At 43.4% G+C, this 15,174-nt stretch overlaps 1 protein-coding gene across 1 annotated transcript in view; it reads left to right on the plus strand.

The window, feature by feature from the left end:
- Positions 1-14,442, plus strand: part of vstm2l (V-set and transmembrane domain containing 2 like) — a 38,406-nt gene extending 23,964 nt beyond the window's left edge. Inside the window, exons 2-4 of the mRNA XM_068597390.1 lie at positions 8,536-8,705; positions 8,981-9,025; positions 13,271-14,442. Coding sequence (XP_068453491.1) covers positions 8,536-8,705; positions 8,981-9,025; positions 13,271-13,747 — 692 coding nt within the window. The 3' untranslated portion in view covers positions 13,748-14,442. The remainder of the gene's footprint in view (positions 1-8,535; positions 8,706-8,980; positions 9,026-13,270) is intronic.
- The last annotated feature ends 732 nt before the right edge of the window (positions 14,443-15,174 follow it).

Genomic DNA, 15,174 nt, shown 5'->3' on the forward strand with positions numbered 1-15,174 from the left:
GTAGACATTCTTTATGAAAAGGCAAAAAAGGCGCCGCACATTCATGTGGTTTCTCATTACAGCATCTTTAAAAAGCTACAAAGACAGTCCTCGGGTCCTCTCGGGCTCGGGGCTTCCGGCAGGTTCTCTGTGTAACCGACGGCAGCTGTTTACCACAGAACTGTGCAGAGGCTCATTATTGGAGCGTGAAGCTTGTTATGAGGCCTTGCGAGGGACTCGTTAGTTGCTAATTATTTCCAAAAGAGCTGCCTGGCAAGTCTGGATGGAAATGAGTACGTTGAGACGCAGGGAGACGGCTCGGTGTGCAGCAGGAGGACGCGTGGCGGGAAACACTTCCTGTATCCTAAAGTTGGGCTTGTGGGCCGTGTGGGTGTTTTGTGGTATGTTTTATTTGCAAGATAAATGATTCAATAGATGAACATTTAATTGGATGGATAAATGAGGGGGAAACAAAAAGTATATTTAAAACACACAATGTACCGATCAATTCTTTTCATATCTGCTGATCCGTGGCTTTACATTTCTTCTAGACAATACAAGGGCATTAAAAAAAATAAATCCAACGTATAGGCATACTTGACAGTTGAATAGCTTTGCACTGCATTGAGGTTAGTTGGTGTATCATCAGTTGTTGGGGTTGGACAGCTTATCTATCTTAGTTCTGGGTTCTTTACACTTTTTTGTAGTTTGTTGTGCCCGTGCAGTTTTTTGGTATTGTGCTTTAAATTTCTGTAAATATTGTCTGTCTTTGTTTTTTGGAGCCTTAAACCATTAAATTGACTAAGAGAGAGAAAGAAAAAGCAAGACTCATCATAGCTTTTTGAGTTATTCAGTGCCTGTGTGTTAATGTCCCAAGAGTTTCTCTCTATTTCCAGACTGCGCATGTTTAGCCTGCCGTCTGGCTGTAATTAACACGTTAGCTCTCTGGATGTCAGCTCCTCCACCGACTCCATGTCAATCTTCTCTTACTCACTCTCACTTGATTTCAAACACGGCAAGTGTTTTCCCTTCTTTTCTTGCCGCACAGTCTGATTTGTTTTTCTTACTTGGATTGATTTTCCAACCTCCACATTTCCTTCGGTCCAGTCCGGCCTCTTTAATGAGACTGAGTGCAAAGTCTGTCTGCAGTCAGTCCATACAAAAGTTTATGGGTGTCTATTTTCCCCTTTTCAAAACGCCCAGGCTGTATGTGGAACAGACTGAGACTTTCACGCAAGATGCCACTTGAATAAACCACATGGAGATTTGAGAAAACACGATAGAAACACAACAAATGCAGAGTGGAGATAGGACTCGGGTGTTAGGGAGTTAGACAGCTCATAAAGACGTGAGTGTGTTTGCTGTGTCGGTTGATGTCTGCAGTGTCAAAGCCACCGAGAAAGCTATTGATGATGGAATTAGTTTTTTTTTACTCATCTCTACTGGTTCAAATGGTTGATCCTTTGTACCTGACAGTGGGCGGTCTGCCTCAGTCTCACAGTGAGGAGAGAGAGAGTATCTCACAGGCCGCATGTATTTCCTATGCATAGCACACAGGACAGAAATATCCCCGGCTGCAGACGGGCATTTCTTTTTGTTTCCAACCAGGAGCTCTGAGCCAGGCGACTGATGTGGCCCTTCAGAGTAGAGTAAGGCCCATGCAGGATGAGAAGCCAGATTCATGTGCTACGTGTTATTCCTGATAGACACCGCACAGAGAACGGCCACATCTAGAGATCTACCGTCCGTCCCGTGATTACAAATGCAACAACATGTTACTGCTGATGAAAAGATTCTTTGATGTCACGGTTTTGTTCGCCTTCTCTTGAACAATCAAGCGGCCCTCTTCATCCGCCTGATGCCTCTTTCAGATACGTGTGTGCCGAACACAAAATGCTTAGAGCGCACTCATCTCAAACAGCTTTCTACTACAAAGGCGTCGTTGTTTTTTCTGAACTCGCCACCCATTGAGGGGTTGGGGGTTGATGTGGTAATAATTTATTGCACAGGGGTGGCACCTTTTGTTGTGTTGAATCACAGAAAGAAAGAAAAAACTCAAACCTGACCCGTCCTTGGTGTTCTGGCTGAACCCTCTGGCTCAGGAAGCCATGTTCTCCTTTTAACCTTTTCCATTTGATTAAGAGGGAAAACAGTGTTTGACCTGCGCTGTGGGGAGGCCGGCAGGCCGACAGCTGGGATTTGGGCCAAAACAGCGGGAAGCTGAGCTCAAGTGGGGGGAGCTAGCAGGGCCAAGGGTGCTGAAGGTCCACACACACACACACACATATACACACACACACTCATTTCCTTGTTTGTGTGTGTTTAGATGCACAAAAAAACATTCACAATTTACTCTAAAATTGATGATGTAGAACCAGAAGCCGATGCATAAGTTTCTTAAAACCTGCATTCTTGCTAATGGCCATCAGGGGGCAACACCTCTGGTTTAAAAAAGAAGTCTGATCGCATAGAAGTCTAATTCTCACTTTATTGCATCAGTAAACCTGAATTTATGGTCTCAATCTCTAGTTTCAAGTCTTCTTTAATTCAGCATAAACTTTATGTCGCACGTTTTGGTCTCTCTAGAGTCAAATTGACCATAAAGCAGTGTATGCTATAGGGAGGGCTTACTGTGATTGACAGGTCGCTGCCACTACCAGAGGCGTCTCCTCTGCATTTAAAATATGATAACATCCATTCTTCGGTTGTAAAAAAGCCAAGATGCCGACAGTTGTATTCCAACACGTCAAAATGCTAAAATCTCATGCTACATAATTGGTGAAGTCAAAATGACTACGTCCACTTCTTATATACAGTGTATGTGTAGAACCAGAGCTAAAACACATGAAATACACAAACACATCAAGGCTGGTTGCGAGCCATGTTGTAGTACCCGCTACCTGACGGTCTCGGTCTTGACCCGGTTTCACTTTGTCTCATCTCAGGATTTTACTTCAAGACCGTTCAAGACCATGAATGCAGGAGTATCCCTGAATTTCCTGATGCATTGTCTGATTTTAACATCATTGCGGTAATCTTCCTAAAAAAAATAATTCCCATTTCTGCAATGCTCGTTGATTATTTGATCAAGACACACACGATATGCAGTACATAGAGAAATAATACGTTTTCTGTGCGTGTTTTTATGGGAATGTGGATCTTTCAGAGCAATTTGAGGACTCTCTATGTTTTGCATGTTCCACATTTTATTGTAAATGTTTTGTGCAGTGATGGACTCACCCTGTCTTAATCTGGCCTCTACACTTGGTTTAAGTGGTCTTGACCACAACACTGGTAGCTAGTGATGACTCTAGCTGCATTTATGGAGTTAATACTGTGGAAATGTATTTATCAGGACAGCAGGTGGCGCTACTGTATGTTGGCTGGAGTCTTGTCCTCCTGGTAGGGCCATCCATGACACACAGGTCCAGGCCCTCTGGTCTTCCTGGTTTGAGGTGGGGCTCATAACCCTCTCTTTAAAACCGGATTATAAAAAATAAAAAAAATCATCTCCTCGATACCAAGTCAGGGTTTCGTGTGCTTGCTGATCAAAGTGAAACGGATTCACCTTGAAGTCAGTGACAGCACTAAAGATGGGCTGACCTGCAGCGTGGACCGGTGCTATTCTCCTTCAAGTGGCGAGCCGCTCCTCTGAGCTTCCTTATCAACATTTCTTTTAACTGTTAAAATGGTGAAATGGTTACTTATTAACATAGTTACGAATGTGGGCCTGGCTCTCTCTCTCTCACTCAGGTAAATAAATAAACAAAATATCCTGTTGGTAATTAGTTATTTACTGTAGACGCTGCGTAAATTGCCGGTGCACCAGCTGCAAACACAGCGAGGTTCTGTTTTGTATCGAAGGGAAAACTCCCTTAAAATGATGACAACATATGGCGAACGCAAAGCCTGCATTGCTAAAGAACTCCAGTGCACACAAGTTTCCCATCTGCTAATCTCGGATAAGACCATACACTCATGATACAAGAGGCATGGCTTCTTATTTAGATCCAACGGGGATTTCAAAACGTCATTTTACATCTAAAGGAAAACATCTCATGCAACATGAGCTCCTAGCGACGGCATGTTGTTGGTTTGTGTCTGCGGATTTGATCGCATACATCGTACCAGCTCCATGGCTGCTGTTCTTGCCGAGTCTGACCTCTGACCTCCCGTTCGGAGCAGAACACGAGAGCTACACCTGACATTAACGCCAGTGCGTCACATGATGAACAGTATTCAGGTTCCATTTTCATTTTGGTCCTTCAGCCGAGATGGAGACGACGCAACCCCAATAGATTGTACCCTGTGCAGCTCGACTGAAGCCGTAACATTTACATGTAAATATACAGCGGCTCGCCATTTGGGAATATTAGCTAAATTAGCATTGTAATGAAAATACAATTCTACTTAGCAGAGGTGTAATTGAATAAAACAGCAATATATGCCATTCTCGGAGTGGAGCGGAGGATGCACATAAATCAGCCTAATTGCTGTTATGGTGAGTGAGTCACACGGCGGCGGTGAAAAGCTCTGGAGAGGACCGTATGCGGCCCGATGCGCCACCAGCCCTCTCACACAGCGAGCAGCATTGACATTCAGAGGCTGATGCCGCTGGCAGCCCGATCATGCAGCAGGAGGCATCTATTTTGCAACAAAATAACAAGTAGAAGTGAGACGTTTTCCAGCTTGTCTCGCATCCTCTGGCTCACTCGGTGGCAGTTAAGAGAAGGCGAATTCATGCCATGGCTTCATGTCAGTGGTCATGTTCAGGCAGACGAGCAATAGTTGAGTGGTTGGCTTCATTTAGATTGTTACAGTTTGGGAGGTTTGCAAAACGTTCAATTAGTGCCGTACCTTTTTTAGTTTGTGTGCTCAACCATTATTTCATCTCAGCTGTTTTCATTTTGAATTTCCTCACATGGTATCTTCAATTCATTCAGCATTTTTGGGACGTAGGAGTTTACATTTCAACCGTACACATGGGGCAGAAAACTAATGCCGGACTGACCTTCATAATTACACACTGCCGGCCTCAATTAGCGCGTGCTTTATTCCTCAGAGAAGTGCACTGCTGATTAATCATGCAAGGGAACGTTCTAGTCCCCTGCCCAATGAGCTTTAGCTGTGGTCGTCAGCAGTGTGAGGCAGTCGCAGAGATGTGATGTGCAGGTGTGGAGATTTGGAGTTGTTGAAGTATCCCCGATGCGGATTTCCGGGCTAATCCACGGTTGAGGGTTAGCCGGTAGTGCAAAAGTGTCCGTTAGCTAGCCAGTATATAGAGCGGTGATAATCTACCACGCCGCACCAGTGTGCCGTGAGAGATCGTGAGGCGTGCCGTGGGAAAATGTCCAATTTCACTAAATCAGTCCAAAAATGTTTCCTTTTTGGTAATTAACTACTCTTCCATGCCAGTAGGGAGCGCAATAATTACCAGTATTATGCTACAATGTGACATTTTGTAGCTGTTTTTGTTGTTGGTGTGCCGCAGGATTTTTTATTGGAGAAACTGAAAACAGGTTGGAAAACGTTGATATCGGGAACCCATCGAAGGCACCGTGGACACAGCTGCGCTGAGCAAGGAAAGTAATGTAATGCATTTATTTTGTTGCGGACTGATCAGCAATGTGATGTAACCACTTCTCAATTAATCATTTCTGTGAGTTATTGATTGCAGTTTTCAAGTCGCAGTGCTCAGCACTTGTTTTAAAGTTTCAGTACATTATCGAATTTCTGTGCAAAGAAACATGGAAGTATGAATCTTTTTCCTCAATGCAGGAAAACCAGTAGCATTAATGATGGCTATGATCTCATAGCCATCATTATTTAACCTGAATGGGATTCAACCAATATTCAAGCTGACTGACTAGCTGCAAAACTGGGTTTAATGTATAAGAACAGACTCCTTTCTTTCTTTAATTTCTGACCATGTCTTGTAGTTTAGGTCATCCAAAGGCCCTCTGCAGCGCGTGTTGAACAGGCTTTAAGACGGCGTGCGGTGGAGGTTGAGGGAGGAGCAAAAAAAACATCTCACGCTCCCCTTTTTCATCACGGCTGTAATTACCGGATTCCATTTGTCGAAGAAATAAACAATAACAGTCGCCCGCCTGGAGCTATCTGCTACCTCGCACATTGTCGTTCTTCTTCTTCTTCTTCTTCTTCTTCTTCTTCTTCTTCTTCTTCTTCTTCTTCTCCTTCTCCTTCTTCTTCTTCTTCTCTCTGTTACATGCATTCTCATATTAATTCCTCCCTTTATCCTGACGATATATTAGCCCTTCACAAACACACAGAGGCTCGCTCTCATAAACACCAACCCCGCTCATTAATTCAATCTTTGGCGATGATTTATTCTCCCGCTCGTCGCACAAACACAACCGGATCTTCCTCCTTCTCGTGAGCTCTCTATTTCTCCCGTCTCCGTCCATCCCTACCGGGTGGCCGGCGTTCTGCAGCTTTCGTGCGACGATTCGCAGCAACGGCCCCAGAGAGCCTTCCGCTGTTTATCTTTGGAGATAATGATAATGCTTCGGGGCGAGCAGGCCCGACTCATCGCAGCCTTTTATTACCTCAACAATGAGAGCGTGGGGCTCCGAGATGACGATTAACTAAGAGATGCAGCACCAGATAGCCAAGCGTTTGAGTCAATGGAATATAGAGATTTGCAGAGCCGGAGATAGTGATTACATTGAGAGTGGTCATATGTGAGATTTTCTTTTCATTTTGTCCCAATTTCTTTTTACAGTTAAAAGCTGTTTTTAAGTATCAAATGTGCGGCAATAAAAAGGAGCCAGGCCCAAGAAACAGCAGGTCAAGTGATCTGATTCGCTTTTGACGGGTGGATGTTGGAAACTGCTCAGTGAGCTTTATCACCCTCCCATCATAATGGACCAGCGATGACTATCCTGGTTTCCTGGTTTCTAATTGTGTGAAGCATTTGGTCGTTTTGGGCTTCACAGCTAATTGGGGAAGAGACAAATCATCGTTGCAAAAGAGGCTCTATCTCTTAAACAGCATTTTTCTTTATGTCCAAGCGTTGAATATTATCAACAAGAGAGGGGCTGTGGGCATTGTTGCTGGCTCCGGCTGTGTAACGTCAAATCGATACCCGGTGCTCAGGTTTCACAAATGAAAAATATAAGCAGATTTGATCAATGTACGAGAGGGATGTATGACTGGAGGTAATACGAGACGGATCCATGGCCTCGGTGGTCGAACAGCCGATGTTAATCTAAGACCGGCACTTAGTCGGTGCGGGTTTTGACTCCTCCTCATTGACTGCAAAAGCCAGATAAACCTTTGTTCTTTTGAACAGATTTAAAAACACGCAGTGCTTCTGAAGTGTCACTCTTCTGTCAGGAAAAAGCTCAGAATGCCAGATACACTTCATTGATATCCAATTTGACTCAAATCAAGTGGACGCTGATCGACGTTGGGAATACAACTCCCCATCCGTGACACCGGGACCCCCGGAGGGAAAACACTTCTCATCTGTTGGTATCAAAAGGAATTCCACCCACGTGTCGAGTGGAAAACATTGTGACAGTCACGGTGTTGAAAGGCTTTCATGACCAAAATATGAGTTGACTTTATCCACTTTATGCAAGAGAGGTTGAGTTGGGCCTCGCGCTATCTCTCTTCCCATCCCCGTACTGTTTCTCAGAGCAGGCGAAGAAGACTTTCGCGTGTTCACAACTTTGTTCCATTTTTGTCTCTTTAAATTTGGAGTTGAGATGTCGTTCCAAGTAGACTTTAATAACCCTAACAAGTCAAATGTGTTGCTTGCTGAAGCTTGTAGCAAACGCTATTATCAGTTCACGTATGCCAGAGAAGCCCCTGATGAAGACAGAAACATGGAGCTGTTGTGAAACATGAAACTTCAAATGCAACGTTCCCTCTACATAAATGCTACTGAGTACTCGTGAGGAAAGGAGATGCGCGGCTCCTTTTTGAGCTAAATAACCATATGTTGGGTTTTGTATTGATGGTCTTGTGCAGCTTGGTGGGAGCCAAAATGGTTCACGCGTGGTTTTAGGTTGAGCTCCAGCTGAAGGTAACGCTTCACTCTGTTGGGGTTTGGTATCGGCAGCAAATCAAAAATCAAGGATTTTGTGAGCTCTATTGCTACAGTGCTGCTGCTGAGTAAAGTCTTGTTAATGGATTAAAGAATATGAAGCTCTGATGTTTGCCACGTAACGTCACCAATGTGCAGAATGACCTCATCATGTCATGGTTTGTGAATGTCTGTGACCAGGACCTTTTTCCAGTAAAACCAGATTAGCGGAATCTAGTGATGTTCCCAAACCCGATGAGATGTATAATCTCTCCTGCTTGTCCTGCGTCTAGGAGTCTTCCTGCTCGATGCCCGAATCACTTGTGATTTAGGATATAAAAAAAAACACTTCTCTCCCTCAAGAGCAAACGTCACATCTTTGGTGTATCTGACGCGTTCATAAAAAAGTTACCTTTCAGTTTAACCGTTTATTCCAAATGTTCCATTTTTTTTGTTGGTCTCAATCATCATGTGTTAACCGTGTCCCTCCTTCTGTGTCCGTCCAGCCATGTTCACAGAGGTGCCTCACGACATGACCGCTCAGAGAGGCCAGGACGTGGAGATGGCGTGCTCCTTCAGAGGGGCGGGAACGCCCTCGTACTCGCTGGAGATCCAGTGGTGGTACATCAGGAACCATCAGGACTGGACGGACAGACAACCCTGGACAACCAATGAGGTCGGTTCATGCCTTCTGATCTGTTTGCAGGCCCCTGTAAATGAACGCTGCATCAATCAGCAGCCTCCATGTCGGGCTTCAGCTGACAACGCGTGAACAATCCTAAACAACTGTTTTGGGGTCAATTCATATAGTGCGTTGGTTCTGGCGTTACCTGCATGGATTCATGTGAATGTATCCATTGCTTAACACTCGTGTACATATTATATATTATGTCTATAACTCCCATACAACTGTAATCTAACTAATAATGCGTTGTTTGTACATTCTTCCAGGTGGCTACAGAAGAGGAGATGCCAAAGGATGCTACAAAGATAAGTGTGAGTTCACCGCTATCTCCTGCATTATTGTAAAATGTTTGCCATGGTGTCATTATATGATGACATGAGGACCAAAAACCCTCGTGATTCCATTTAAAATGTCTTGTTCCAGATCTTGTACATAGAAAAGGATCAGCCTTTCAATTGTCTCCTCCTGTATTCGAGCTTTAACTCACCCATGTGAGCACTTTCCCCACAACAAGCAGGGACTGCAGACGTGTGAACTTCTGCACATTACCTCCACACCACATATTCCTCTCACCAAATCTGACTGCCGAAGTTGTAATTACTAAAATGAGCAACAGATGCTACGGGCTGATCCTACCATCTCACACGAGCAGCAAAGGAGAAGTTAAATAAACATGTATGAGATGAAAAGATGTGTAACAAACACACACACACACACACACACACACACACACTCTTAGTCAGTCACCAAAACCACAGCTGGTGCTTTCATAATAGCGAATCAGCAGCAGTTGGCCTCTTGGGAGGAAGAACAGAGGCTTCATGGTTGTGTGTGTCTGTGTGTGTCTGTGTGTGCGTGTACTGCAGGCTGTACAGCTGGGAAATGATGATGAGCTTTCTCTATATAATGAATGTCAGCCCACATTCATATTGTCTAGGAAACTGCTGACTGGCGCTAAAAAACATCATCAAGCTTTTTCACATACACATGCACAGGTGTGACGGCGGTCGCATCCACCGCCGTCACATGGGGGGGTGAACAAGGTGGTGTTTACATCTTTGTGCGTCACACGTCCCCAGACTCTCAACATTGTCTTTGTGATGTGAACAAGATGTCGTCTCTTCGTATTTTCATGCCTCAAATAGAGTTCCTTTTTAACACCTTTGAAAAACGGCCGCAGAGTGAATCCAGGATCCAGAGGTGGCAAATTAACGATGGCCAGCTGTAAACCTTCCGACCGCCGACACTAATTTAACCATTAAATTAAAACTATGTTTCCAGCAACGCACTTGTTTGCTTTTTTTGCCGACTGAAAAAACACTTTTGTTGATACAACTTATTTTTTACAGAGGAAACAAAAAAGAAACTCAAAAGCACTTTAGAACAAACAAACGTTCGTACCGTTTCATCCCGCCTCCAGTCTTTATGCTAAGCTAGGCTAACCATCTCCTGGCTGGAGCTTCACGGTTCATCTCGCGAAGGTCAATGAGCATGGAATTATCTATGTTTTGTTTCTCCTAATAAAAATCTAAAATACAGCATCATACGATGACTTTTTATAGATGTTTTTAACATACTATATTTTATTTCTTTTCTCACGTTTCTTAACTATTTTCTCCTACTTTACTATGACTTTTGATGTGGTAACAGTTGCATTAAAAAGACACAACATAGAAGTAAACACGACAGGAGACCGTCACATACGAGAACAAGAGAGTTGAAATGATCTTATTACGGCATGAAATACTTTGACTATTTAATGGCACATCATACTATAACATACGTATGGCAAAGACTATGACTTGTTTATGACTTTTTAAAGGCTTACTCTTTAGAAAAAATATGTAAAAACATAAATAAATATATAATTAACATATACTATGACATTTTAATGGCATACTTTTGACTTGACTGAAAATCGTTATGCAATACTTTGATAATGTATCTTCTTGCGTAGTATATTTACTTTTAAAAAAATGCTTTCCACACTAAGCCCTTTACTATAGGATACTACACTATGCCCTTTGCTATAGGATACTACACTATGCCCTTTACTATATTATACTACAGTATGCCCTTTACTGTAGGATACTACACTATGCCCTTTACTATAGGATACTACACTATGCCCTTTACTATATTATACTACAGTATGCCCTTTACTGTAGGATACTACACTATGATCTTTACTGTAGGATACTACACTATGTCCTTTACTGTAGGATACTACACTATGTCCTTTACTGTAGGATACTACACTATGTCCTTTACTGTAGGATACTACACTATGCCCTTTACTATAGGATACTACACTATGCCCTTTACTATAGGATACTACACTATGCCCTTTACTATAGGATACTACACTATGTCCTTTACTATAAGATACTACACTATGCCCTTTACTATAGGATACTACACTATGCCCTTTACTATAAGATACTACACTATGCCCTTTACTATAGGATACTACACTATGCCCTTTACTATAGGATACTACACTATGATCTTTACTATAGGATACTACTCTATGCCCTTTACTATAGGATACTACACTATGCCCTTTACTATAGGATACTACACTATGCCCTTTACTATAGGATACTACTCTATGCCCTTTACTATAGGATACTACACTATGCCCTTTACTATAGGATACTACACTATGCCCTTTACTATAGGATACTACACTATGCCCTTTACTATAGGATACTACACTATGTCCTTTACTATAAGATACTACACTATGCCCTTTACTATAGGATACTACACTATGCCCTTTACTATAGGATACTACACTATGCCCTTTACTATAGGATACTACACTATGATCTTTACTGTAGGATACTACACTATGATCTTTACTGTAGGATACTACACTATGTCCTTTACTATAAGATACTACACTATGCCCTTTACTATAGGATACTACACTATGCCCTTTACTATAGGATACTACACTATGATCTTTACTGTAGGATACTACACTATGTCCTTTACTGTAGGATACTACACTATGTCCTTTACTGTAGGATACTACACTATGTCCTTTACTGTAGGATACTACACTATGTCCTTTACTGTAGGATACTACACTATGCCCTTTACTATAGGATACTACACGATGTCCTTTACTATAGGATACTACACTATGATCTTTACTGTAGGATACTACACTATGATCTTTACTATAGGATACTACACTATGCCCTTTACTATAGGATACTACACTATGATCTTTACTGTAGGATACTACACTATGTCCTTTACTATAGGATACTACACTATGCCCTTTACTATAGGATACTACACTATGTCCTTTACTATAGGATACTACACTATGATCTTTACTATAGGATACTACACGATGTCCTTTACTATAGGATACTACACTATGATCTTTACTGTAGGATACTACACTATGTCCTTTACTATAGGATACTACACTATGCCCTTTACTATAGGATACTACACTATGCCCTTTACTGTAGGATACTACTCTATGACCTTTACTATAGGATACTACACTCTGCCCTTTACTATAGGATACTACAGTATGCCCTTTACTATAGGATACTACACTATGCCCTTTACTGTAGGATACTACACTATGTCCTTTACTATAGGATACTACACTATGTCCTTTACTATAGGATACTACACTATGATCTTTACTGTAGGATACTACACTATGATCTTTACTATAGGATACTACTCTATGACCTTTACTTAAGCAATAAGGTACGAGAGACAGTACTGCATTGTCAATAATGTATTGTTCAATAGTGTTGTTAGGCCCAACGCGCAGCAGAGTTAGTATACTATGTAGTACTCTGTAGTATAGGATATTACATTATGAACTTGTTCGGTCATTTTACTCATGGTCATAATACTTTATCAGACACAAACACGTAACCAGATGATGTCACTGGGGGAGTGACAGAATCACTGCTGCACATTTAACTGATGTTGCTGGTTAGTATGAGTGAGACTGATGTTCTCGTGGCGCTTCTTGCACATTTGTGTCGCACACTCTTCGTCTGCCATGTTTGTTTATTGCGTGCGGTGTTACATTACGGGACGTTCATCGTGTAGGAAATAGCCATCATCACAAATTCTGAAGTGTGTTTCAGGAAGACGTCTACCTCCAATTCATTATTTTGTTCCGTTGCTATTTCGCAGCAACATTGAGAATCCGTCCCTGCCGTCTCCTGGGCCCATTTACATCATTCAGATGGAACATTTCAAGGTTTTGCTTAGAGCGAGAGTACATTAAATCTTGAAAGAAGAATTAGGTTCCTCCGCTTCCAAATGAAAGGAAAACAATAAAATAAATCTTTGCTCAGTTCAATACACGCTGTGGTTTTGCCGGCAGCGGCGTATGGTGGCTAATGTTAGCAAACCTTCGATTGCTCTGCAACCGATATTGTCCATTTAATTACTTAAGATAACCTGTTATTGACACTTGACGCAGCAAACGTTGCTCAGGCTTGTATTGAATGTGTTTCATTTTGTAGTCTCCTAATTTCTCGCTTCTCTCTTTTTAATTTTGTCAGGTGGTGAAGGTGGTAGGAAGCAACATCTCCCACAAGCTCCGCCTGTCCCGGGTCAAGCCGTCGGACGCGGGCACCTACGAGTGCCGCGTCATCGACTTCAGCGACGACGCGGGCGCCCGCCACCACCGCGTGCGGGCCTCCTTGCAGGTGCTGCCGGAGGGCGAAGACGGCGGCGTCAACAGCAACCGCCACGACAACGGCAACTTCGAGGCCCTGGACGACACCAAGGGAGGAGCAACGTTCGTCGACGCAGGCGAGGACGCCGCCGCGGGCGCCAAGGAGCACGGCCACCGCCAGAGCCACGGGCACCACCAGGAGCACGGCAAGAGGCCCTCGACGCCGGCGCACCACGACCACGGCCACAGCCACGGCGGCAGCGGCCAGCAGCACAAGGCGGGCCGCGAGCTGAGGAAGAGGGACGCGGACAGCAGCCACGGCCACAATGACTGCACCAACGAGCCCAGCTGCGCGCCGTAGACGCCGGATCCTCGCGCCCCGAGCGATGCGCGTCACAGCATTGGAGAGAGAGAGAGGAAAAAAAAAGAGAAAAAAAAAGCTATTCGTCCCACACTCCCTAGAAATATATGTACAGTCGAGAGCACAGAGTGTAGACTGTGTGGGGGTTGTAGCTTTTTCCTGCTGTGCGTGTGTCTGAGTTGGACTGCTCACTGTCAATAAAGCCTGACATCCATCACTGAGGGGGCTCCACTGTTTCTGGCCTGAGCAGCCACAAAAAAAAAATTAACAAATAAATAGAAGACTCGTCTTGCTATAAACCCTCCACGCTCCACTCTTGTACTTTCGATACTGTAAATGACACAACTCTGCTTTCAGGCTCATGCTTCTTCCACTGCCTTACGCTCCCATTCGATACACATTCAGAAAGAAAAAAAAAAAAAGTATGTTAGACTTTTTTGTCCATCAGTGGGTCTGTGTCCAGTTGCGGGAGATTTCATTTTTGCTCTGAGTGGGCGTTGAAGGAAATTAAACCAGTCCGTAATTCTTTCCTGGAGATCTTGTCCACGTTTAATTCCTCCCGATTTTAACGCCGAGCTTTCACTGCGTCTTTCAGTGTGTTCTAATAATGGACACGAATACGGTTCACGAAAACCTCAAATTCAGCAATTTATTCTGTGTTTACTCCCGGGGTAGGAGAGAGAGAGAGAGAGAGAGAGAGAGAGAGAGAGAGAGAGAGAGGGGGGAAGAAAACATGCTTTCTTCAGCAGAAACTCATCAAGGTCCCGGTGCAGCAGCAGCGCTCATCAAGGACAGATATGGCCTCAATTCATTTGTGTTGGAGTAAACTAAATCCCAGCGTGGGAATCCCCCCCGCGCCCTCCCTTCAACATTTGTACGCAATTTAAACAGGACACATACACACACACACACCACAGGACCTTCGAGCTTATAAATAAATCCCCTGCGGACCCCACCTGTTTTTGGAAAGCCCCGAAAGAATTAAAATCTAAAAGTATCTGAAGCGGCATCCAGTCTGCGACAAGAAATCCATGGAAGACATTGGTGCATTGTGATAACCTTTTGGAAGAGTATCGTGCTGTATTCCTGTCCCAGCTTCAGTTCCTCTGATCGGATGCCCAATGCTCGATCATTAAAAAAAAAAAAAAGCCTCAATCCTCCCCACTACAAGCCTCTAAACCACTCTGTATATATGACTGTATAATATGGAATAAAGTGCATGTTCAGTAATTTTCTTAAAACCTTTTTCAATCTAACATACACAAAGACAGTCTGTTCATTTCTTTGTTTGGTTGATTACTTTGTGAGATCTGTGATTAGCTCAGCAGTTCTCTGTCGCTTTACCGCTCTCCAGAAGTGCTGTACAGGCGGACGAATGACGCTCTCTTCATTAGCTGCTCAGACAGGGGGTTCCCTCTTATGTATCT

The sequence above is a fragment of the Clinocottus analis genome, unplaced genomic scaffold, assembly GCF_023055335.1.
Source record: "Clinocottus analis isolate CAN_PGR_092001 unplaced genomic scaffold, fCliAna1.0.p SCAF_4, whole genome shotgun sequence".
Classification (NCBI taxonomy): domain Eukaryota; kingdom Metazoa; phylum Chordata; class Actinopteri; order Perciformes; family Cottidae; genus Clinocottus; species Clinocottus analis.